Source organism: Rattus norvegicus, chromosome 6, assembly GCF_036323735.1.
Source record: "Rattus norvegicus strain BN/NHsdMcwi chromosome 6, GRCr8, whole genome shotgun sequence".
Taxonomy (NCBI): Eukaryota; Metazoa; Chordata; class Mammalia; order Rodentia; family Muridae; genus Rattus; species Rattus norvegicus.
Window position 1 is genome coordinate 108,484,419 of NC_086024.1, and position 22,754 is coordinate 108,507,172.

The window sequence follows — 22,754 nt, forward strand, 5'->3', positions numbered from 1 at the left end:
GTTTTAAATTGCCACAATACCATTATCACAATTTAATAAAATGTCAATAACTCCTTAATACCATCAGACAAGTGTATGTACCTTTAATAGTACCATAAATAATTTTTAAAACACCATTTAAAATCAGACTCCAAATAAGGGATCCATAGTGCTATAAACCACATGTGTGTTCTTAAATTATACTTCAGATTTCTCCCCTCCCAAACCCCTGTGCATATTTGATGAAGTCAGGCCACCCCTCCCTCTTCTCCTCTTCCTCCTCCCTTCTCTGTGGATATTGGACGAAGTTAAATGTTTCATCCTGTGAAGGTTTCTGTCTGGATCTTTCTGGCGATGGCTCTGTGGTGCCACACAACATGTTCTTCTGTCACCCATATTTCCTATCAATCGGGTGTTTGATTTTGACATTTAATTAGGTTTAGCTTTGACTTTTGTAGACTTTACTGTGCTGTCTTCTCACCAAGCATGCAGTGATGCCTACGTGTCTTTGTGTGTCTTTCTGTATGTGTCGGTCTTTCTCTCTCTCTCTCTCTCTCTCTCTCTCTCTCTCTCTCTCTCTCTGTGTGTGTGTGTGTGTATGTATGTGTGTGTGTCTGTGTGTGTGTCTGTATATGTGTATGTCTGTGTGTGTCTGTGTGTGTGTCTGTGTGTGTGTCTGTGTGTGTGTCTGTATATGTGTATGTTTGTGTGTGTCCATGTGTCTGTGTGTGTGTCTGTGTGTGTATGTGTATGTTTGTGTGTGTCTCTGTGTGTGTGTTCTGTGTGTGTGTCTGTGTGTATCTGTGTCTGTGTGTGTGTCTCTCTGTGTGTGTGTGTGTATCTGTGTGCGTGTCTGTGTGTGTCTATATGTATGTGTCTGTGTGTGTGTGTTTGTGTGTCCATGTGTCTGTGTGTGTGTGTATCTGTGTCTGTATAAGTGTCTGTGTCTGTGTCTGTGTGTGTGTATCTGTGTGTGTCTCTGTGTGTGTATGTGTGTGTGTCTCTGTGTCTGTGTATGTTTGTGTGTATGTGTGTGTGTGTGTGTGTTTGTGTGTGTGTCTGTGTCTGTGATATCTTAGCTATTTTCAGTGATTTTTTTTTTCCTAGAGCTGAGGACCAAACCCCGTACCTTGAGCTTGCTAGGCAAGCGCTCTACCACTGGGCTAAATCCCCAACCCCTTTTCAGTGATTCTTAATTGGGGTAGTGAAATCATGATGTTCTCATTTTAGCCTTCGTTCCTTGTTAATGATCTGCAAGACTTCCAATAAGAGAGATTCCTCTCAACTGCTAGTCCATTACCTACCTACTTTTGCAGTTCATGTAAGGCAGGAGAATATCTGATTCTTTCTTTGTTGCTGGTTTCCAGCACAGTGAGTGACCTGGTATCATCCTCATTTGGTGGCTGATGGGAGGTTTGGTTTTGTTTTCAGTGTCTTTTAAACTCATTTTTAAAACACATGTAGTATATTTTATGATCTATTTTACTGATTTTCTTTATTGATGTATGAGTTTTACCATGTCTAGCCAGTTGATTCCTTCTGATGTAACCTCATTAATCTTTGCTGTCATCTAAATAACGAGGAAACTCCAAGATTCCGTGGTCTGTCCTGGGCCTGGAAAAAAGCCATGTCTCTAAGGACCCCTGGTTCTTCTTAGTGGAAAATGATTCTTAGGGGCCACATTGTGCCCCTTAATGCTCATGGTGGCTGACTTGTTTGTTTGTTTCGTCTGTTTGTTTTTTTCCTCAGTATTTTTAGTGAACAGAGCTAGGGAATAAATTGTAATGTATAATAAGGATGCATTTAGCTGGGCACATTTGTAGATCCCGCAAGTGGGAGGCTGAATCAGGGAGAGAGTTGAGAGTTTGAAGCCACCCCACCCACATCGTGTGTGTGTGTGTGTGTGTGTGTGTAGAGGGAGAGAGGAGGAAAGAGAGAGAGAGAGAGAGAGAGAGAGAGAGAGAGAGAGAGAGAGAGAGAGAGAAAACAAGTTCATACTGGTACTTTCAGTCTAGATTTGGAATTGCAGGGGAGCTCTCCTCAACTTCTTCTTTCTCCATTTCTCCTCCTTTTGAGTTCAAAATGTGGCCCTCAAAGCCCCTGAAGTGGAAGTGTAGCCACTTACCTGCTTTATTCTATGTTTCCAGCACAGTCTGAGGGCCAGACAATGTGCTCAGTGCCTGTGACTAAACACTCCACAGTAGTCCACGGTATGGAAGCACCGAGGTTTGCTTAACCAGCCCTGCCCACCTAGATGCTTGTGCTCTTCCTTATTCAAGGGAGACTTGATGAGAGAACTTGAAAAACAAGTATGTGCTGCCTTGATAAGGCATCGAATTCCTGGCCTTCGTGAGTACAGTTCTGCGTGATCTTTTCAGGTACTTCCAAATGTGTTATGTTCCCGGCAAGTCTGTGAGGTAGACTAGGCAGGAAGATGCATCTAGACCCAGTTTCTATAAATGTAAATAAGTCTCCCTTCCTAAGCCAGGTCCCATTCTTAGCCTCTTCTCTGCTGCTCATATATAAGTGTGTTTCCACGTATAAAAATACAGTCCTCACTTTGGGAATGTCACCTAATGTTCTGGCTAGTTTTATGTCAACTTGACACAATCTAAAATCATTTAGGAAGAAGGAACCCCAAATTAAGAAAATGTCCCTACCAGATAGACCTGTAGAACCTTTTATTTTGTTGATTGATGATTGACGTGGGAGGACCCAGCCCATTGCGGGTGGGATCATCCCAGGCATATGAGCCCAGGTACATGAGGAAGTAGGCTGAGCAAACCATGGGAAGCCAGCCAGTAAGCTGCACCACTCCACAGTATCTGCTTCCTTTTCTGCCTCCAAGTTTTCACCTTGAGTTTCTGCCCTGGCTTCCTTCAGTGATGGAGCTGCCCTGAGATATGTAAAATGAAACTGACCATCTTCCTCCCCAGGTGACTTTGGTCACAGTGCTTTATCACAGTAATAGAAACAATAACCGAGACACCAAACTTCCTTGTCCTCCTTCCCTCTTCGGTAGAACAGAGAGATAGCAGAACTTCCACCTGGGCTGAGGGGTGACAGAATGAAAAGAGGCAGATGCCCACCACAGTGACTGGCCCATGGAACGAAAAGGAAGACATTTACTATTTTATCTTCCTAATGGCATTAACACGCTTTATTCTTTTATGCTAAGTACATTTGATAAATTTCACATATTTGCATATATTAACACACAGAGATAACCCCTCTTTCAGTATACAGCTATTCCTTGGCTTATGATCGGTTAGACTCCAACTTACTTACTGTAAGTTGAAAATAGCATTAAGTCAAAAGATGCGTTTAATACACTTCACCTACCCAGCATCCAGGCTGGGGGCCGTGAAGCATTGGTGAACATTTGGTTTTCCCCTCTTGGGACCCTGTGCCTGAACTCTAACTGTAGCTTGTGGCCCTGCTACCCAGCATTGGAAAAGATCACTTGCATGCTGCTAGGCTGGGGGATGATCAAAGTCCAACATATAGTTTGTATGAGATGCATGTAGCTTCCACACAACTTTGAAGTTGAAAAAAATGTAAATCAGATTATCTCTCAGAAACACTGTCACCACTTATGAGCCACCTGTACCTTCCTTCTGCTCAGGCTGCAGGCTGTGACAATGTAAGACTGGGTGACTGAGAGAATGTTTGGTCTTCTGGGTCTTAAGGCTGGGAGCTCTGGGGTTTAAGCGTCTGTAGAAATGCTTCCTGGTACTGATATCATCCTCGCTTCTTGACAGCCACCATCTTGCTGTGTCCCAACCTTCAAGTAGAGAAAGCTCTTTGGTATCTTCGTTTTATAAGAACCTCGACGTCATCACAGGGCTCCACCCCCATGACTCATCTAAACAGCTTGGTATCCCAAAGGCTTCACCTTCATCTAACACCATGATGAGGGGGAAAACAGGCCTTCAAGAGCATGAGCTTTGGAGGGACACAAAAGTCTATAACAGGGTGACTATGAAAATAAGGTGACTCTTTTACATTAAATGAGAGAGCTAAACTTTTCATGTGAAGGACTAGATAATATAAACTTTAGGTTTCTGGAACGCGTGGTCTATGTCACAACTGTTTGGTCTTGTCAATCAAAAACAGCTACGATGTCACAATGGAAAGAAAAAGACAAGATAGTTGTGGCTGTGTTTCCAAAAGTGAGTGTGTTGACAATGAAATTCTACTCATAATTTTTCACACAAAAAAAAACCCATAATTGTTTTAACTATTAAAAATAGATCCCTGGACCAAGAGCTAGATTTGAGCCACAGGCTATATTAATTTGAGCCAAGCAATAAAGCATGAAAGTCATTGAAAAGCTTCGATGAAGCAGAGAGACAGAGGGTCAGGCATGGCAACTCTGCAGCTTCACAGCGACACTGCAACTAATCTCTGAGGGCATTTTTGTGTCGGCAAAAAGTGGACCCATCAGGGACCAAGCCTGCACTGCAGTAGCCACAGCCTTCCTTACCTACCTAGCCCAGTCACCGGCACCAAGCAGAGTGTTACAGCTCGGAAGCTTCAAGAAACAGAGAGGAGGTTAAAATCCATAACAGCCTATGGCCTGCAAAGACTGTGGAGATGACCTCTTCCAACATGCTGGCCAGAAGTTCACAGCCCATCTCTTCCTGGGTTACAGTTTTAGTGCTAGACTAAAGGCTTACCTGGCTTCCTGAGACATGGAAAAACTTAAGTACCAGAGACCAAGGAACAGGCCTGATCCTGTGTCTACCCAATACTTTTCCTAGATATCTATATCTAAGGCCTTTACACTTCTCTCCTCTCTGTTTACCTAGCTGCTAAGTGGGGATGACGACCCCTATACCCTTAGAAGTGCCCTGCTTTAAGACAGGAATTCTGTCAGGCTACCACAATAGGTCCTGAGAGAGTGACCCACAAACATGGGAGAAAGCAAATGCTGGCGACCGTCAGGCTGAGTGAAGAGAGGTGGGTTTGGGTGTTGCAGCTCACTTGACCACATGCAGTAGAGTAAGATTAATTGCCCATGCTTGCTTCAAGGGAGGGTTTCACAGGCCACTCTACCAGCATGGGCCAAGCATTTGCTGATCCATTTGGCTCTTTTGACAATTTGGGCCGAGACCAAACCTTCCATAGAGGCCTGTGGGCTGTGGCTAAAGCCCTCATCTGTTTTCTGTGCTGCTCCTATTTTATAGATTGGGGAGTGGGGGTGGAAGTGGGCCATGGGTTGTTTTTAAGGGCTGGATTTCTCTGCTCTCAACTCTAGGACATCAGCAAACCTACACTGTTCTTTACTTGCACTGAGGTCTTGGGCAAGGTCCTTGGAGACTCTTACCTCAGCCTCCATCTATAAAATAAAGATGGTGTCTTTGCAGTCTATTAAGTAGGATTTTAGAAAATGCACATGAGCTAAAAGCTCTGAAAATTCTTTGAAAAGATTAAAAGTGCTATAGATTTGTGTGACCTCACAAATAATAATGCCTTTGGTATTCCTTGGGACCTTATAAATCTAAGCTAAGATCAAAAGAAATCCTGAGGAGGCATGGTGGCACACTCCTCTAATCCCAACACTGGGGAGGTAGAGGCCGGTGGTTCTCTGTGAGTTCAAGGTCAGCCTAGATCACACAAGGAGGAGTTCCAGGCCAAAGGGGCCTCCACAGTGAAACACTAAGCAATTCCGTCAACAAGACTACTCTTGCAGGAGAATCGCGTAATGGGCAGATGCAAGGTGCATGTGGTGGGGGTTCACTCCCACTGTCCCTGCACTTGGAAGGCTGAAGCCGAAAGACTGCCATGAGTTTGAAGTCAGCCTAAGATATATAGTGAGCTTTAGCCCAGCCTGGGCTATACAATGGTACCTTATTTTAATAAAACAAAGAAACCAAAATGGGAAGGTCCTTGTGTGTCCTCTGCAGGACGTGGGTATGCTTATCCTAGAAGCTCTCATCCAGGAAAGCACTGGGAAGGGAAAGCAGATGTTGCGATCAGAGTGTTGGCGTTGGACAGAGGTCTGAATCTTAGGGATTGCTCAGCACGGTGCTAGCAAGTTTGCAAGAAGAGAAGTCAGAGGAAGATTCAAAGTGAAGGCCGCCTTTGTTTCTTTTGTGAGCCTCTGTGGGCTCAGAAAGATAACACAAGTCCAGTGACAAGCCAGGTGGTTATGGATCTTGTTTGTAAAGCTCAAAATAGCCGAGGATGGTACAAGGATGGTGTCTCTAGGTCATTAGACCATTTGTCTAGTCACCACGTATTGATTTTGTGACCATCCATTCTCCATCTGAGTTGGGAAGCCTTGACCTCTATGGGGTGACCCCTATGATGAAATTATACAGGAAACAGGCGGTCTGAGTGGCTCATAGCCTTAAGACAGAATTTGCCTCAAACTGCATCCTTCTTTACAGATGGGACAAACAGGTCACTGACATCTGGTTGGTTTGGAAACCTGTCCGTCAAGTGGATTGACAGTTGAATCAAGCAGAGCAACCTCCCCCATGGACTTCGTAGCATGCTGCCCAAGCTCCACTGGAGCCCTGACCTACGTTAATGCAGAGACTGCCCCCCCCCCCCGCCCTGTAGCTGGAGTGTCTGGGAACAGGATTTCTTTTTTCCCTTTTGTAAGGGCCTAACAGCACTAGGATACCACTCTGTGTGGGATTCAAGTATTTCAAAAGCAGCTGCCTTGCTAGGCAGAGTAGCTTCTGCCTATTATCAGAGGGGAAGAAAAATCACTTCAAGTCTGAGATCAGTCTGACATACAGAGTAAGTTCCGGACGGACCAGGGATAGCAAGTAGACAAACCAACCAGCCGACGTTCTCCAATCATAATGCTCTTAGCTTTGCCTAGCACAGTAAAGTGGAGGGTACAATTTGTCTCTTAGCTTTAAACTTCAAAGAGCTTTGGGGAGCAACCATAGCAATCAATAAGGACCAGCTAAATTATGTTTCTAATTTTAAGTTCAGCAAAACTTGGAATTTTCACTCTGTGCCAGATGTTTGAGGTGCTGGAAATCTGCAGCTGTATAGTTGGATCCCTTTTGGAAACAGCCCTCAATCTAAGTGACCAGAGCTCTCTGCAGTCCTCATTCATCCCTGGAATGGTCAAAGACTTGAAGGCTAGAATGAGACCTGGGTGATTAAAGATACCATCTGATCTACACCCATCATGAGCAGCCGGGAAGCCTCTAGCCAGCATCCGTGTCTATGGAAACGTAGATGTTTTAAGATTGGTATGATGGAGGAATGCAAGGTGTCTCCCGTTTGTTTTGTTTAAAAGCCCAAGTGTGGGAGAGTAAGGTTTCCTGATTGTCTCAAGGAGTCCTCTGAGCCTGGGGGAGGCTGTCCATTTTTGTTACGGTAATATCCAAATGGTGCTGTAGGCCTATTTCCTGGCTCACCGTGTGACACACTGTCACTGTCCTTACTGTGGAATCCCACCACGGCTCGCTTTAGAGGTTACTCACTGTATTCTGTGGGTGGTGTTATTTTAGGGAGACAAACAGCAGAGGGAGGGATGAATTCTCGAAGAACAAATCAGTGGTGTGTGAGCTGTCCCTGTTTATTACCAGGAGTTCCAGGAGAGAAGGAAGCAAAGAATTAAACTCCAGAATGTTTTTGTTGTTAATTCTCAGCATAGATTTCTAATACCAAAGCCTTAGAGGGGAGAAGCAAAACCAGTTTTCTTCTGTGTTAATATTCGGGGAGGTGGAAGGGAATATTTGAGGCTATCTTCGTTACTCTTATCTCAGAGTAGGCGTAGAACAGCATTAAAATCCTGTGCCTTTGGGCAGTTGAATTGTATCTCTGAGATGCCATGCAGGGTAAGGGTAATGGATCATTTTCTCGCGGACTCATATAGGACTTTTGAATTATCCCCTGAGTGGAAAAGAGGGGCCCTGGGGTCTGTTAGACAGCCCAAGAAATCCAAATGGATCTTGTCATTTAAGATCCACAGGATCCTAAAACAGTCATTCAAAGCTGCATCCCTGGACTACAGATGTAGCTTACTGCTAGAGAACTTGCCTAGAAGGTAGGTAGGAGGACCGGGATTCAATCCCCAGTACTGCAAGAAGCCAAAGGAAAACTACAAAGCTGGCCTGGCCAGTCTCTGCCCCTTGTCATCTGTCACCATGGTCCCTCTCCTCTTTGCTTGCCGAGCAGACACTGAGCTGTGATCACTTCCTGCCCTTCCCACCACAGCACATTCTGTCCTATGTGACCCCCTGCCCCGTCTTGAAACGATTTACTTTTCCCTAGGCTTTGGCTGGCCATGGCTCAAGCTTAAAGATCTTCGGTTCAAGACGGTTACGATTCTCTTAAAAGGGGGTTGGGGATTTAGCTCAGTGGTAGAGCGCTTGCCTAGGAAGCGCAAGGCCCTGGGTTCGGTCCCCAGCTCCGAAAAAAAGAACCAAAAAAAAAAAAAAAGATTCTCTTAAAAGATGAGGCTCCAAAGACCTCATCCAGACTTGCCGGTGACCTGCTCTTATGTGCCAGAGCCTGGGTCCTTGCCATGGCCACTGTTAACAGTGGTGAGGGCTGGTGGCTCTCCAAAGGGAATGGTGAGACTCAGGCTTAAGACTTGAGGAGGGAGCTCCACCCCTCCCCCATCCACTCCTCACACCTCCCCTACCCTCGCACCTACGCCTAGATGAGCACACCGCATCTTAGCCAAGAGACACTGAGTTCCTTTGAACCCAACGTCCAGCCAATGAAAAGACAAAGGCCTCGGAAATCATCCCATGAAAGTGGGAGGAGCATAACCTGTGGGTTCACATGCTGGCTCTTTACCTGCGTGAGACATCCCACCTAGAATAGTGTCAGAAGCCTTGTCTATAAAATAGGGCTACGTAACCTATTTCACAGCTAAGTGCAGCTGAACTCTGTCCCCCAGTTCTCTTTGCTTCAAGCCTCCTCTCTTCTCTGGAATCCTCCTGCTACCTTCTGCCTCATCTACACTGCCTCTTACATGTGCAATCACGACCCAAGGTTGTCATTATTACTTGACACGGATAATCATTTTGCAGTGCTGCTCTTCCGCTTCTGCACTGGAAGTGTGATTGATGGGGCTAGAAGCAGGCCAAGTGGGGACTTGAATCCAAGCCTTTGGCTCTGGGCCCAGTTCCCTCTCCTCTGCCCCCTATACACATCACATTCTGCCCCTCATTTTCTTTCGAGGGACCCGACAGCTCCCCAAAGTATGGCTATTAGATCAGGAAGCTCAGGAGTGGAGGGTCACAATGAGGCGCATGCACCTGCAGAAAGAAAAATAGGACACTTGAAAAATCACAAGGAGGGCTCTTGGCCGCTATGCACATTCCAACCGAGTGGTTTCCACTCTGGGAAGATGTTCTCATGCGGGGAGAAAGAGGTCTGTGCTGTTTTAGGAGCCCACAGCTCAGAAGAAGATGGGACGATATTCTTAAGAGGTTCAGCCGCTCAGGCATGCCTAGAGCCCAAGGCCCTGGACATTCACTAAATACCCTCCCAGCCCCCCACACACCCACACACCTCTCACCAGACTCCCAGTGTTTTGTCTACAAAAGAAAGGACGTTTCCAAATGAGGGCTCTCACAGCAAAATATTGATTTGGAGCACATGTGTTCTGGAGACAGCGTGGATTGCTTGCTTATCCCAGCACTCTCTTGAGTTTCCTAGACTCTCGCTGACCCTTCCTCAGACATCCTGCTTCTGTCTCAGCATCCCAGGCAAGCAGAGGACCCATCCACAGAGCAGCCAGGGCCAGGAAGGGAACATGAAGGAGATGTGTTTCAGCAGAGGGACATCTCTGAGCTCTGTCAACCACTAAAGGGGTTTGAGTCCTTCCCACCACTGGGAAGTGTGCGGCTAAGACATCTGTGTGGTTTAGGTCCTAAAGTAGTGGTTTCTTAATATAGACAAGGCCATTCCTGTCCTCCCTGCAGGAGGTATCCTGGGGGGGCAGATGTGACCAGGCAGCTCTGCCTTTTTGTGGTCAGCCTTCATCTCCGTACTCTACCGAGGGAGATGGTTGGAGGGACGGGTAGTTGATAAGCAGAAGAAAGGGAAGGGAAGTTGGGGTAAGGTGAGAAGACAAGAGAAGGCAAAAGAAGAAAGGAACAGGCTTTTTCTCCAGCCCTGTTTCTTCACCCTGGCCTTGGCTGGGCTCTCCAGTGGCTCCCTCGCACTTTGCGGATGCTAGATATACATTTCCCTTAGGACCAGTTGTCGGCAGAACGGTGCAAACACACCAGAAACCCTCATAAATCAGCAGAGGTCACTGCCAAGAGCTTTGTACACTTGCTGTCCCTGGCAGTGATAAACTCATTGCATTTGGGAAATGGCCAGAGACCCTGAGTCTGATCTTAATTCTCATTCCCAGAAACATCTCAGCTCTGGGTTCACCCAGCCCCTGTTTACTGTCTTTGTGTTTCCTAGACAAAGCTGGAAGGAACACATTTTCCTGACATCAAAGGCAACATTTCTTTGTCTCAGGGAGGAGGAACAGGACAAGGGAGACATCGAATTCCTAGGCTGTGGGAAAGCCAGGTTCCGGCCAGAAAGAACCTGGAGCCACATCCCCCCATCGGGGCCTGGGAGATCTGCAGAGTGTCAAAAGCCTGTTTTTGTCAGACCTGAATGCTAGGGACATTCTTGTACTTGTTTCTCTTCCCCCCGCCCCCTTCTCTCTCTCTCTCTCTCTCTCTCTCTCTCTCTCTCTCTCTCTCAGTGTGTGTGTGTGTGTGTGTGTGTGTGTTTGTGTGTGTGTTTGTGTGTGTGTGTGTACACATGCGTGGGTGTGTGAGTGTGTGTGCGTCCATGTGGGCGATTCGAGGCTTCATGATGCCAGTCAACAGCGACAGGGCTGGTGAGAACAGCCCCCTCCAACAGTCTGTTGCCACTATTTTCCCTCAAACCATCCCTACCTGGGTATATATGACTTTGTAGTTGGCCACTTAGGGAAAGTAATAGCAATCTTTACACTTTTTCGTGAACGCACACTGATGCGTGCCCTTGGAGAATGAGCTGTCGCAGGCTGCTTGCCCTGGGATGCCTGCTTGGTTTGTAGGGTCTTACTGTGCCAGCTCTTTCCCTCCAGCCACATCTGGGCTGGCCCTCCTGCCTCGAAGAGGCATTTTCCAGTAGTTGGGTCACCTTTCCCCACCCAGTAAGATCAGCTCATCCCCAGACACACCTATGCACAGCAGCTGTTCTTGGGCACTGTTGCAACCCTTAGCTCAAATGGCTATGCGCGCCTTGCTGAAAAGTCTGTCTTGTCTGTAGATTCTAAGCTAAGCTAAGATTGTTCTAAGATTCTAGTGGCAACAGAATTCTCTTTGTCTTATTTAGACTATAACCTCATGGTGTCAGACTCAGTGCCTGGTACCTACTAGATGCTCAGTAAATAGCTAGTGACAGAAGCCATGAGTAAGCATTTAAACACCTGCCTTTTCTAGCCCTGTTTTCATCGACAAGGTCTGTTTTTGTTAATGAACCAAGATTTTCCTGTCTGTAACGAGGTAGTTGGAATTAAGCAGAACAGGGTGGAAGTTTGTCACTGAGGGCAGAAGAGCTGGGCTAGGAGAGCTCTTCTTGTCCTTTGTAAGGAAGAGGGAAACATTACATTCTTAGCATTTGGATTTCTAGGAGAAGCCAGAAGAAGGAGCCGAGATGCATTGTTTTAAAGGGCCAGGCCTTTGCAGGCGACTCAGCTGTCACCTGGCTCTGTTGGCCGGACTGGGATGATGCTTGATTAAAAAAATAAAGAAGTAAAAAAAATAATAAAGAAGAAAGGAAGAAAAGATGATAATAAGTCCTCGACACTCAGAGTTAATCTTTGCCCCTCTGATTCTAATGGTAGAGCAATTTAGACTACAAATAAAAAAGACCAATGGCACTCCTGGGTCTCCGGGCTGAGAAGGATGTTTGGGTTGAGGTTCACACCCCTTTGTGGAGCGTGTGGTCCTTACTCTCCTTCCCTACAGAGTAAGTAAGCAGAGGCTTAGGCCAGACATAAACTAAAGCAAGCACGGAGCCTGCAAACTCGAACATTAGACTCAAGCAGGCATTTTAAGGAACCGAGACACTGTGCGCTAGTGTGTGTTTTTTGTTTCTGTAACAAACTATGTGAGGACGGGTATTCTACAAAGTGGAAAGTGTTATTTAGTTTGCTTTTGGAGCCTGACATTTTAAGATCAGGCAACCGCATCTGTTGGGACTCTGGGGAGGGCCATTCTACTATGTGTCAATATGGCCTTGGAGGAGAGAGCCCACAGTGAGTATGGCTGAGAGGGAGATAGAAACCTTTTTCTTCTTGTCGCAACTTGCTCTTCCAGACACTAACTGGGTTCTGAGCCTCTGGAAAACAAGCTTAAACGATATTCAAGCCATCCACAGCACAGTGTACCTTCAGCTAAATGTCCCGACCCTGTGATGGATCGGATGCACGGCTAGAAGACGAAGGCACACTGTCCACCATCATCTAGGAACCTAAGCTAGAGCGACTGGACATCTCTGTGAGGTTTTCAGAAAAACCTTTCACAGGAAGTTCTTTAAAGAGAACACAAGCAGTGTCTGAGGCAGCCACTGTTTAGATTTCCTACAGCCCATGCTGTGGGTCCATTTTTATTGACAAGGATGCCACCTCACCAATAAAACGTTTTGTAAATATGGGGCATATTGTGAAGGACTAAAACTGATCCCAGTGTCCTTTGGGGCTCAACTGAGGATGGGCCACAGAGGTTCTTCATGTAACCAGAATATTTTTTGTGTTCGTTCTCCTTTCTTCATTTCGCTATTTATAACCGACAAGTAAGAAGTCATTTGTTCTCATGATGTAAACGTGATGTTTTGACACATATACACACTGAAAATGCCTGAATCAAGTACATTAACATACATATTATCCCACATAGGTTTTTAATTAAAATTAATTAAATCAAAATTTCAAAATTACCAGTTACTGTAGCCCACCACAACGAACCATAGATACCCTGAACTTACTCCTCCTGTCTAAATAAAGTGTTTCCTCCATGGCCCAGCATCCCTCAGCCTTCCTGCCCTGAACCCATCAGTCCACAGCAGCCATCGCTCACTCTCTCTGCTTTTGGTGAGTCTGACATGTTAGCTTCGACATGTAAGGAGAGTCGGGCAGCAGCTGTTATTCTGTGTCTGCCTCATAAGCCACCTAGGCTCATCTACACATGTTAAATGACAGCTTCCCTGCTCAAGGCCGAAGAGTATCCCATTGTGGGGTGTGAGGTGTGTGTGTGTGTATAATGTATGTGTGTGTAGTGTGTGTGTATGTGTGGTGTGTGTATGTGTGTGTGTGTATAATGTATGTGTGTATAGTGTGTGTGTATGTGTGTGTAGTGTGTGTGTATGTGTGGTGTGTGTGTATAATGTATGTGTGTGTAGTGTGTGTGTGTGGTGTGTGTGTATGTGTGGTGTGTGTATGTGTGTGTGTGTATAATGTATGTGTGTATAGTGTGTGTGTATGTGTGGTGTGTGTGTGTGTATAATGTATGTGTGTGTAGTGTGTGTGTGTGTGGTGTATGTGTGTATGTGTGTGTGTATAATGTATGTGTGTGTAGTGTGTATGTATGTGTGGTATGTGTGGTATGTGTATGTGTGGTGTGTTTGTGTGTGTTGTGTGTATGTGTGGTGTGCGTGTTGTGTGAGTGTATGTGTGATATGTGTGTATGTGTGGTATGTGTATGTGTGGTGTTTATGGTGTGTGTATGTGTGTTGTTTGTGTTTTGTATGTGTGTGATGTGTGTACGGTGTATGTACATGTGTGTATGATGTGGTGTGTGTGTGTATGTGTGTGTGGTCTGTGTGTTTGTGGTGTGTATGTGGTATGTGTATATATGATGCATGTATATGTGGTCTGTGCATGCCTATACATGTATGTGGTGTGTGTGTATGTGTGGCATGTGTGTATATGTGGTATATGTGTGTGTGTGTGGTGTGTATGTGTGTAGTGTGTGTTGTGGGAAGGGATGTATGTGTGTGGTGTTTGTGGTTGGTGTATGTGTGTGTGTATAAAAAATATTTCTCACACTTCATTATCTGTTCATAAGTTGACAGGCACCTTGATTAATTCTATGTCTTGGCTATGTGCCTTTTATGCTGGTTAGGGAGGAGTCTTGGCACAGCCTAGCCATTGTTCCAGGATTCTCTAGCCAGGCTACAAAAAAAAAAAAAAAGAAAAAAAAAAAAAAAAGAAACCGCCAGTTCCCTACCCCCATCCCCAGGGCTGGAAAAAGCTCAGCAGTTAAGAGGACTGGCTGCTTTTCTAGAGAACCTGGATTTGATTCCCAGCACTCACATGGCTGCTGATAACTGCCAGTCCCGAGGGGATCTGACACCCCCTTCTGGCCTCTGCAGGCACTTCATGCTCCCAGTACACAGACATATATGCAGGCACAATGGCCATACATTTCAAAGTAAAATAAAAATGAAGAAAAAAAATGTGTCCCCCAACTGATTTGAGTTCTGCCTCCCTCATACGTGGTGTTTCTGGGAAGAGAAGCCAGAAAGAGGTCTCCAAGAGTAACTCTGACTTTCGGCTGGGCTATCTCTCTTCTTTGACTGGCCCTCCATTCTCTCTGGCCATGAGGCTTTTGCCCAACTTCCTGGAAGGACAGCAGGCATCATAGGGACTAATGCTTCCTTTACCAGCTCAGCTGTCAAGTAACACTCCACCATCCCAGAGGGCCCAGTCTTCTTCCCAGCAGCACTGCTCTTGAGACAGACAAACTGCCTCAAGAGATAAGCAATCCTCTTCATAAGAATAGACTGAGGGAAGAGCGCATGCATGTACAGAGTCGAGCTTCCAGTCAGGGGTTGAATTTATTACCACCATGTCCTCTTCTCCTAGATGCCACCTCGAGGCCTGGCATATGTCCCCATGTGTCCCATGATGTGGCTGTGAAGGGCCATGTTCCAGGCCCAGATGATGGCCCTAATGCGCACAAACTAATTCAATTATATTGTTGTTTCCAGGTACACACACACACACACACACACACACACACACACACACCACATGCATGCACTCACATATGAGCTCACAAGCGTGTCCATGTGCATAGTATGTTATGTGCAGACACAGAGGCCAGAGGAGGATATCAAGTATCCTGTTCTGTTATTCCTCCTCTATTTCCTTGAGATAGTGTCTCGCTGATCTTGGAGTCTTGGAACTAGGCTGGCAGCCAGCAAGCCCCAGAGGTCCAACCCTCCTGTCTCTGCCCTCTACTGCACTGGGTTTGTAGGTACCCACACAGCCATATCCAGATTTTTACATGGGCGCTGGGAGTTCAAACCCAGGTCCTTGTGTTTGCACAGCAAGAACCCTTACCCACTGAGCCATCTCCTCAGGCTCTTGAGGAGGTTTCATCTAGAGACAGGTGTAGACCCCAGAAAGTTGTTAAAGAATACAGAGATGGACCATTTATCCAAGTCCCTCATGGCAACATCTCACAAAACTACAGTAGAAGATTGCACTCACTGTAATGGCGTAGCAGCCATCCTCTGATTTCATTCGGGTTTGTATTCGTGTATGTGTGTACTCCATTCTGCACAGCTGAATCTCCTGTGTAGATATCTCAAGATGGAACCACCCATCACCACTACGATCCTTCCTGCTGCCTCTTAACCACCCATTTCTCCCATCCCTAACCTCTGGCCGCCACTAATCTATTTCTCCAATCTATCCTTTTAAGAATACTCTATCAATGGAATCACACAGTACAATTGAGGGCCCAGTGCTTCATCTCATCATAATTCCCTTGAGATTTCCCCCAGTTTGGATGGGTTATTTCTTCCCAACTGTTGTTACTGTGGGGTTAACCATTGTATACCCCAACATGACACCTAGACCCCATTACAAATCCTTTGAGACACGAACCTCAAGGATCTCTTGCTCTACAAGAGAAGATGCCATTTTGTTTGTTTCTTTATCTCTTGGTTTACCTGTAATGGGGGAGAGGTGGGACACATGGCAAGTTTTCCTAGCTCCATTCAAACATTCCTAGATTCCTTTGCCTACCCACCTCCAGGTCAGTTGGGTTGTAGTTTCCTTTAGTTCCAACTGACGGTTCCTTCTCTGTCTCCCTACTCCTTTCTGTCCCCAGGAGCACATCTACAAGCTGATGAAGAGTGACAGCTACGCCCGCTTCCTACGGTCCAATGCTTACCAGGATCTGTTGCTGGCCAAGAAGAAGGTATCTTGGGAAGGCAAGCTTGCCTTTCTTAGCACTGTCGACTCTCGCTGCTGCTTGCTGCTGGTGTGAAATGATGATATCATCCCTTGGGTTTTATTTATTTTTCCTTTCTTCTCTCCCCTCCTCTGTCTGCTCCCCTCCGATCATAAACAGTGAAGAAGTTTACAGTTCCAGTCTCCCCTCCCCCAGCACCAACATCCAGGACGTGGCAGTGTCCCCAGGCCTCTGTCTGCCTGTTTTGCCTGTAGTGAGAGGAGTGTGACCAGTTACCATTGCCATAGTAGCTCAGCCCCAGAATGTCAGGTTGGCAGTGACCCAAGCAAATCTCTTAGGATATCAAAGAGATTTTCATTACCAGTTTCATCCAGTCATTCCCAACTGTCCTTCCCTCTTTAGCCAGACTAAAATGGAGGCAAATGAACCCAGCCCTGTCCTAGGAAAGAAAGTCTCAAAGGTGATAAGGGCATCTTTCAGCTAGCCGAGGTTGGCCATGAGTCCCTCCTTACCATGCTGTTGCCTCTAAAGTTTTTCCTGATTCTTTGAACCAGGAAGTAACCACATTCCAACCACTTCCCCCTTTTCCACTTGGAATTAAATCATGGCTCTTACAGCCCTTGGAGTCTTGGTTCACAGAGCCCTAAAGCCCTCAGCATGCAGGTGGTGAGGGACCTGGAACAGGGACTAATTTAGTTAGATTGCTGGGGGCGGGGTGAGGGGGTGGATGCAGAATGGTACACGGGGCTTGTGAGTCTGGACAGCCTGCCAATCCTCTGTATACCTCAGTTCCAAACTGAAACCCATGTATGGTTAAATGTGGCTCGATTTGCTCCAGATTCAACCACTTCCAGTGCTCATGCGCACGCACGCGCACGCGCACACACACACACGCACACACACACACACACACACACACACACACACACACACACACCTTTCTCTTTCCCACCGGGTCTTCAAAGCCTGTCTCCAAGCATGTAGCTGTCCATGCACAGGCTTTCTGTCAGGTTGCCTCTCAGTCTCACACCCTTCTCTGCACTTCATGTTTGCCTGTCTGCCTATCTGGTTAGTGCCATGTAACTCCAGAGTCCCGGAGAGCATTGATGTCCACCTTCCTGTTCTTACACAACCCTCAGAAGAGCCCCCAAGACTCTGGGGAAGATGAAAGGAGTCCTGGAAGGTTTATTGTCAAAAGTTCAGCTCTGGTGGTTCCTTTGAGTATAGACTCTGGGTTAGAGAATCTGAATCCAAGTCTTCTGCCAATTCCCTTGTTGGATGGGTTCTAGTAGAGGGAGGCGGAGGCTTCCACACACAGTGACTCTGGTACCCACTATTTAAGCACTGGAAAAAAGATCAAGGTCATAGACTTGGAAACATATACCCCCAATCTCATGGGAGAAACTCAAATGAAACATTTCTTATTTCTTGATGCTCAAGCCCCCTAAATGGACGTACTTGGGGGCACCAATCTGTGCCTAGCTACGTAAACGTTTGGGTCAAAGGCATTTTGTCTCCCCATGGATATGAGCACAAATGGAAGATTCACCTCAATCCAGGAAGTGGGCTGAACCAGCTGATCCTCCCAACACAGCAAAACCTTCAGGAGGTCAGTGGAGTGGGGGAATGAATTAACCCCTTCCTGAGAAAAGTTACAAATGAAGCTCATCACAGTTACCCTTGAGCCCTCCAATTAAGCGATGCTCTTAGAGCAGAAAACCGGAGCACCGACTGATCTTTTTTCAATATGAAGGAGTTATTTCCCCAGATAGTGGTGCTTTCCCATCCATGTCTTCCTAAGAGTCTCTGAGCATCCGATTTGATACTCAGCACCTTCAGGAAGGCCCAGAGCATCTTCTGACTCCAGTGGTGCTCATCCTGTGATAGCAATACCCAGCTTATAAAAAGGTACGTGAGATTTCTGCCTGCCAGCAGAGGTAGGGTAAGAATTGGCCTCCCCTTTTGGCTGAGAGCCTTGCCTGGTGGAGTCTAGAAGCTTAGCCTTCAGTTCTGTCCTCCCTGACTCTTCCTCTTTTCTGCTCTCTTCAGAGGAGAGGGTCGTTGCTCTGGAGAACTAGACTCTAAAGGTGGGGGATCTGGATTTTGATGGATGGTGACGTAACCGTGATGCTGGGACTCCACAGCAGCTCCAGGGAGACCCAACTATGTGGCTAGGGAATAAGGATGGCAGCTCCAGAATTCTAGACCTGGAATGGGCTTGACTTGACTCATGACTTGACCTTTAGGGGGAGAGCTGAGTTTGCCATCTCTGTAGCACAGTGGGTATGGGCCAGACAGGCCATATGTGAGAAGAAAGTCCAGCCCAACCCTATGGTCATGTGTTGTTTGTCTTGTGTTTTCCTTTTGCAACTTCATATCTGTCTTTCCGGAGCTGGCTGAGTCAGCAGGGGGCATGGGCGGATGCCAAGGACAGCTGCCTTTGCCAGACCCCTCTGCTTCTAGCACATTCCAGACCCACAGACACCTAGCTGCTTCTTCAATTCCCAAGTTGCAAGTATTTGCTCTGTGGTGTGTGTGTGTGTGTGTGTGTGTGTGTGTGTGTGTGTGTGTGTGTGTGTGATGCGCGTGTCTGTGCTACCGTGTGCGTCCATTGAATTTGCCAGCCTTGGGCTCAGGACCTGAAATGGGACTCCCCAAGAGTTAAACCATCAGGTATTGGGGATAGAATTCTGTTCTTTCCAGGTAGGAAACTTGGGGAGGGGTTCAGGCACACGCACAACTCTTTTCCTCCTTCAAGGTCTATAGAATATTCCAGGCTTTTGCCATCTCTTGCCTCTGCTCCTTGAACTTAACAGTTACCCAGGGAGGCTCCTGGAACGCACCCTGCGTATAGCTTAGAAGCGACACCATTTGGGAACCAGTAGAGTAGTTTCTACTCAGAGCTTGTCCTTTCTTGAGGCCTCGGAGCCTTTGTCCCTGCAAAGTACTTGAGTAGATTCTCCTTGCTCTCAGGACACTGAAAATCCTGAGGAAGCCACTGAAGTTAGCAAATGTTCTTCTAAGCAGAAAAAAAAAATTCCAAGAGAGAAAACAGCCCTGACCCACACTCGAGGATGAATCCAAGGACTTCACCACCCCAGTGGCTGCTTCCGGAACATCCTGTCAGCCTCCCTCCACCACCACACACAGACAGCCCTCAGAGAGAGTCTGTTCTGTGTCACCACTTGGAGTCCCATACGTCTGCCCCGGGGCGCCACCTTCAGAGCACAGCTGAGAGTAACAGGCAATCACCTTGAATAGCAACCAGGGAAGGCCCTATAGAAAGCTAAGGCTCAGTGGTACCACCACAGCCCTTCAAGAAGCCCATTCCCACCTTTCCCTCCCCGGGGCTCCAGAGAGGCAGTGTGGTTCTCCCGGGCTTCTGTTTTCCGACTCTCCATGGGCTCTGCCGACAGCTCTGGCTGCTCCTCTTTTCCCATTTTGCGGCATTTGGCTTCTGTGTTTTGTTCTTTAGCTGTGGCTGCTGCTGCTGTTTAGAAATCACCATGTGTACGCTGAAGAATTTTTTCCCTGTATTTTTCTCCCTACCCTTTTTTTTTCTCCCCCCGAAGCCAGAAAGTGAGCAAGGTCGTAGAACTTCCCTAGAAAAATTCACCCGCAGTGTGGTAAGTTCAGCTGGTTTTCTGCCCTCCATGTTTCTTTTGCTTTTGGTTCTACAAGTCTCGCCCCTCCCCCACCCCACCCCCACTTTTTTTGGTTGTCGTCTTCTTTGGGGTGGGAGGGGGGATCCAGTGCTTCCCCTCCCCCACTCACCCCTTTTCTTTTGCGAGTGTCTGCAGCTTCTCTTCCAGGGATGGAATTGCAAAAAAGAGCAAGCAGCCCCCTCTGCAGAAGGTTCACAGCTCAAGGCCCAGCCCTGAGCCCAGCCGCAGGTGGGGACCCTGTGGCCTCTTTTCAAGGCTCTGAGGAGGAAGGGACCTTTCTGCTCCTAGGGCTGGGTCACCTGTGCATCTTCTACAGCAGCCTGGGGCGAAGGCCGTGAAGCAACCGAGGAACCAAATTGGCTGAGAATTGTCATTCATTTAAAAAAAAAGAAAGAAAGAAAGAAAGAAAATCCAAATTTCCCTCTGTGAACCCGGACAGGAGCCGTGTTGATGTGGGTTGCGAGCTGCTGTTGCTGCTGTGTAGACGGCTAACGCTGTGTGCAGAAAGCAACTGTGCTGCGTGGGTTGTGGCGATGTGGTCTAGCTGGCGTGTGTGTCCGTGGTCTCTGCATGAGCACCTTCAGCCCGGAAGGTCCCTTGTCAGCCTCATTTGCATAGCACGGCCTAGAGAGGAAGTTAGCTGCTGAGTCCCAGAGCTGTACCAAGCACTTGCCAGGGCCAAGGTTTTATCAATCTCCTCAGCCCCTGATCCTGACAGTGAGTGACAAGAAGATACAGGGCCACTGTCTCTGCAGAGAAATGGTCTTTCCCCTTTACACACCAGCTTGGAGAGCGCGTGACACAAAGCAAGGCCAGGTAAAAGCAGTTCATGAGATCCCTATGGCATCTATACCATAAGAGTCTATATACCATGACCTATCATAGCAGAGGGCACAACTACCTCCCCTTTCCAAGCCTAAGGCTTGATACACACTGACTGGTCTAGAAGGAGCCACTGAGTTCTTGGGGCCCTGCTGTACTGTTAATGTCAAACGAGTAGCAACAGAGATAGCCGTTAGGAAAGCACGTGGGACTGGCCACCTTTCTCTTCCCAAAGAGCAGGGGCCACTGATGCTGCCTTGCCTTGCTTGTTTCTCCACCTCTGTCCAAGAACAAAGTCCTTGTATAACATGACTACTATATCATTAGTACCCTTTGAGTCCTTTTTAAATAGTCTGAGAAATCCTGGGTTGAAAGCCACCTGGTCATTTTCTCTGTCATAGCTGGATGCATTTTAACAGCATTTAAACATGATTTTTAATTCACCAAATGTATACAACACCTCAGGGAGACAGCAATTAAAAAAAATAGACAGTCCTCTCCTTCTTCATACGTTGTCTCATGAGAGAAACCAGGAAAAATGCAGACTGTGAGACCCGTTGGCCTCTTGTCCTAACAGCTAGTCTGCCATGGTCATGTGGTCATGAAGGTGCATTGTCAAAGGTCAGGTCCATCTTCCATCCCATAATTGCTTCATAGAAAGTGGTAGATCTTTCTGTATTGAGCCAAGCCCTAGCTGCTATAGATGAAGGGGGTTTAGAATTGAGTTGACAAATTAAGAGCATGCTGTAGAGGCCACTGGGACTCTCTGGTGCAAATTGAGAAAAAAGGAGTTTCCTTTATGGGAAAACTGAACTCTGGCAGCCCTGTGGTGCTCCTCAGGTAGACTGTGGGGACTGAGATAGAAGGGAGGAAGCCTGGTACTTGGACAAGATGTACAAACATCTTCAGGTTGCCTTCCATGAGAAGTGGGGATGGGGATGGGGAAAGATGGTCTCAATGAAGCTACAAGGAGCACTGATTGATGTCCCTTGCCTGCAGAAGCGCTGTTATCTCAGAGAATCTCTAAGGTCTGTTAACACAAGGAGAACAGGAAAGCACCTGCCCCTCCCTACCTCTGCCATGCCATGTAGATTCACAGAGAGGCTGCTGGGAAGCAGAGAACAGCCCAAGCTCCCGAGACTTGGGCAGTTATGGACCAAAGGCTCAAAGTCTTAAAAACGATTCTCTGAGTTTCTTTCGTGAAGGGAAGGCTCTACTACATGGTGATTCAGACTTCCTGGTTCCATGATGGCCAAGGATTGCCACTGACCCCTCCATGCTTGTTGTGTGCCATAGGAACACCCTGAGCCCACAGATAGAGCTAAGTCTGGGAGCATGACTATGGCTGTAGAGATATCATCTGTCTGATAATGCTACTTGAACTCAGAGCCCAAGAATTTGGTCTCAACATCCCAGTATTTTAATCAAACATAAGCATCCAACCAATATGCCCTGCAGTTTGGTATCTGTTTTCTGAATATGATTGACAGACAGGAAGGTTCAACTTCTCCAAAAGAAGATTTACTCATGTTTGCTGTGCTATGCACTTGTCACTAACAAAGTGAAGGGCTGGTTCAGTATCATTCCCATGTCAGTCACTGAGATCAATGAACAGGCTATCCGTATTCACTACTGATGGAGAATTGGTAGGGGAAAGCAAGGCACTTCACTAATAAGGGCATAGGATTGACTGACATTTAGAATCAATCAATGGGAAGTGGGTTTTATTCAAGCAGCTGGATAGCCTAGTCAGATGGCGTCTCATCAGGACTGGAACTCTCCCCTGGAGCATGGCAACCTTTCTTTGTTCCTTGATAAAGGAGTGACATCCTCAGAGAGACGTTGTCCATCCTCTCCAAGTCTAAGGGCATGCCATGACATGGAGGGGCTACCTGTCAAAAGCCAGAGACATCACTTCCTCATGAGTGGTTGAGCATTTCATAGCGGTGGGTAAGACTGTGCTTTTAGAGAGCAGAGGGCCTGGCCATCCGTAGGAGCAGTGCTGGGAGTGCTTCACTCCCTTTAGTGGTGATTTCATTTTAAGTCACCTGAGACTTTGATGTATCAAAAAAAATATGGAGGGTGTTAGGCCAAACGTCAT

The 22,754-nt window shown here is 46.9% G+C and overlaps 1 protein-coding gene and 1 long non-coding RNA gene across 14 annotated transcripts in view; one reads left to right on the forward strand and one right to left on the reverse strand.

Annotated features, from left to right (window-relative positions):
• The window catches only part of Rgs6 (regulator of G-protein signaling 6), a 651,590-nt gene that overhangs the window by 608,536 nt on the left and 20,300 nt on the right, over positions 1-22,754 (forward strand). For 6 of the 12 annotated variants that reach the window (XM_063262367.1, XM_063262368.1, XM_039112785.2 and 3 more), the window contains 2 exons: positions 16,083-16,172; positions 19,739-19,792. In XM_063262367.1, coding sequence (XP_063118437.1) covers positions 16,083-16,172; positions 19,739-19,792 — 144 coding nt within the window. Of the gene's footprint in view, positions 1-3,740; positions 4,004-16,082; positions 16,173-19,738; positions 19,793-19,978; positions 20,113-22,754 lie in introns of those variants that run through there. The other 6 variants (XR_005505572.2, XM_039112789.2, XM_063262369.1 and 3 more) reach the window with 4 other exon arrangements.
• On the reverse strand, positions 17,080-20,089 carry LOC120093217 (uncharacterized). 2 transcript variants are annotated; one of them, XR_005486331.2, is made up of 3 exons: positions 19,941-20,089; positions 19,501-19,656; positions 17,080-17,510 (listed from the first exon to the last, which is right to left on the reverse strand). It is a non-coding gene; the product is annotated as an uncharacterized LOC120093217 (long non-coding RNA). The 2 variants fall into 2 exon arrangements; XR_010052745.1 differs by lacking the exon at positions 19,941-20,089 and having other exon boundaries at positions 19,501-19,906.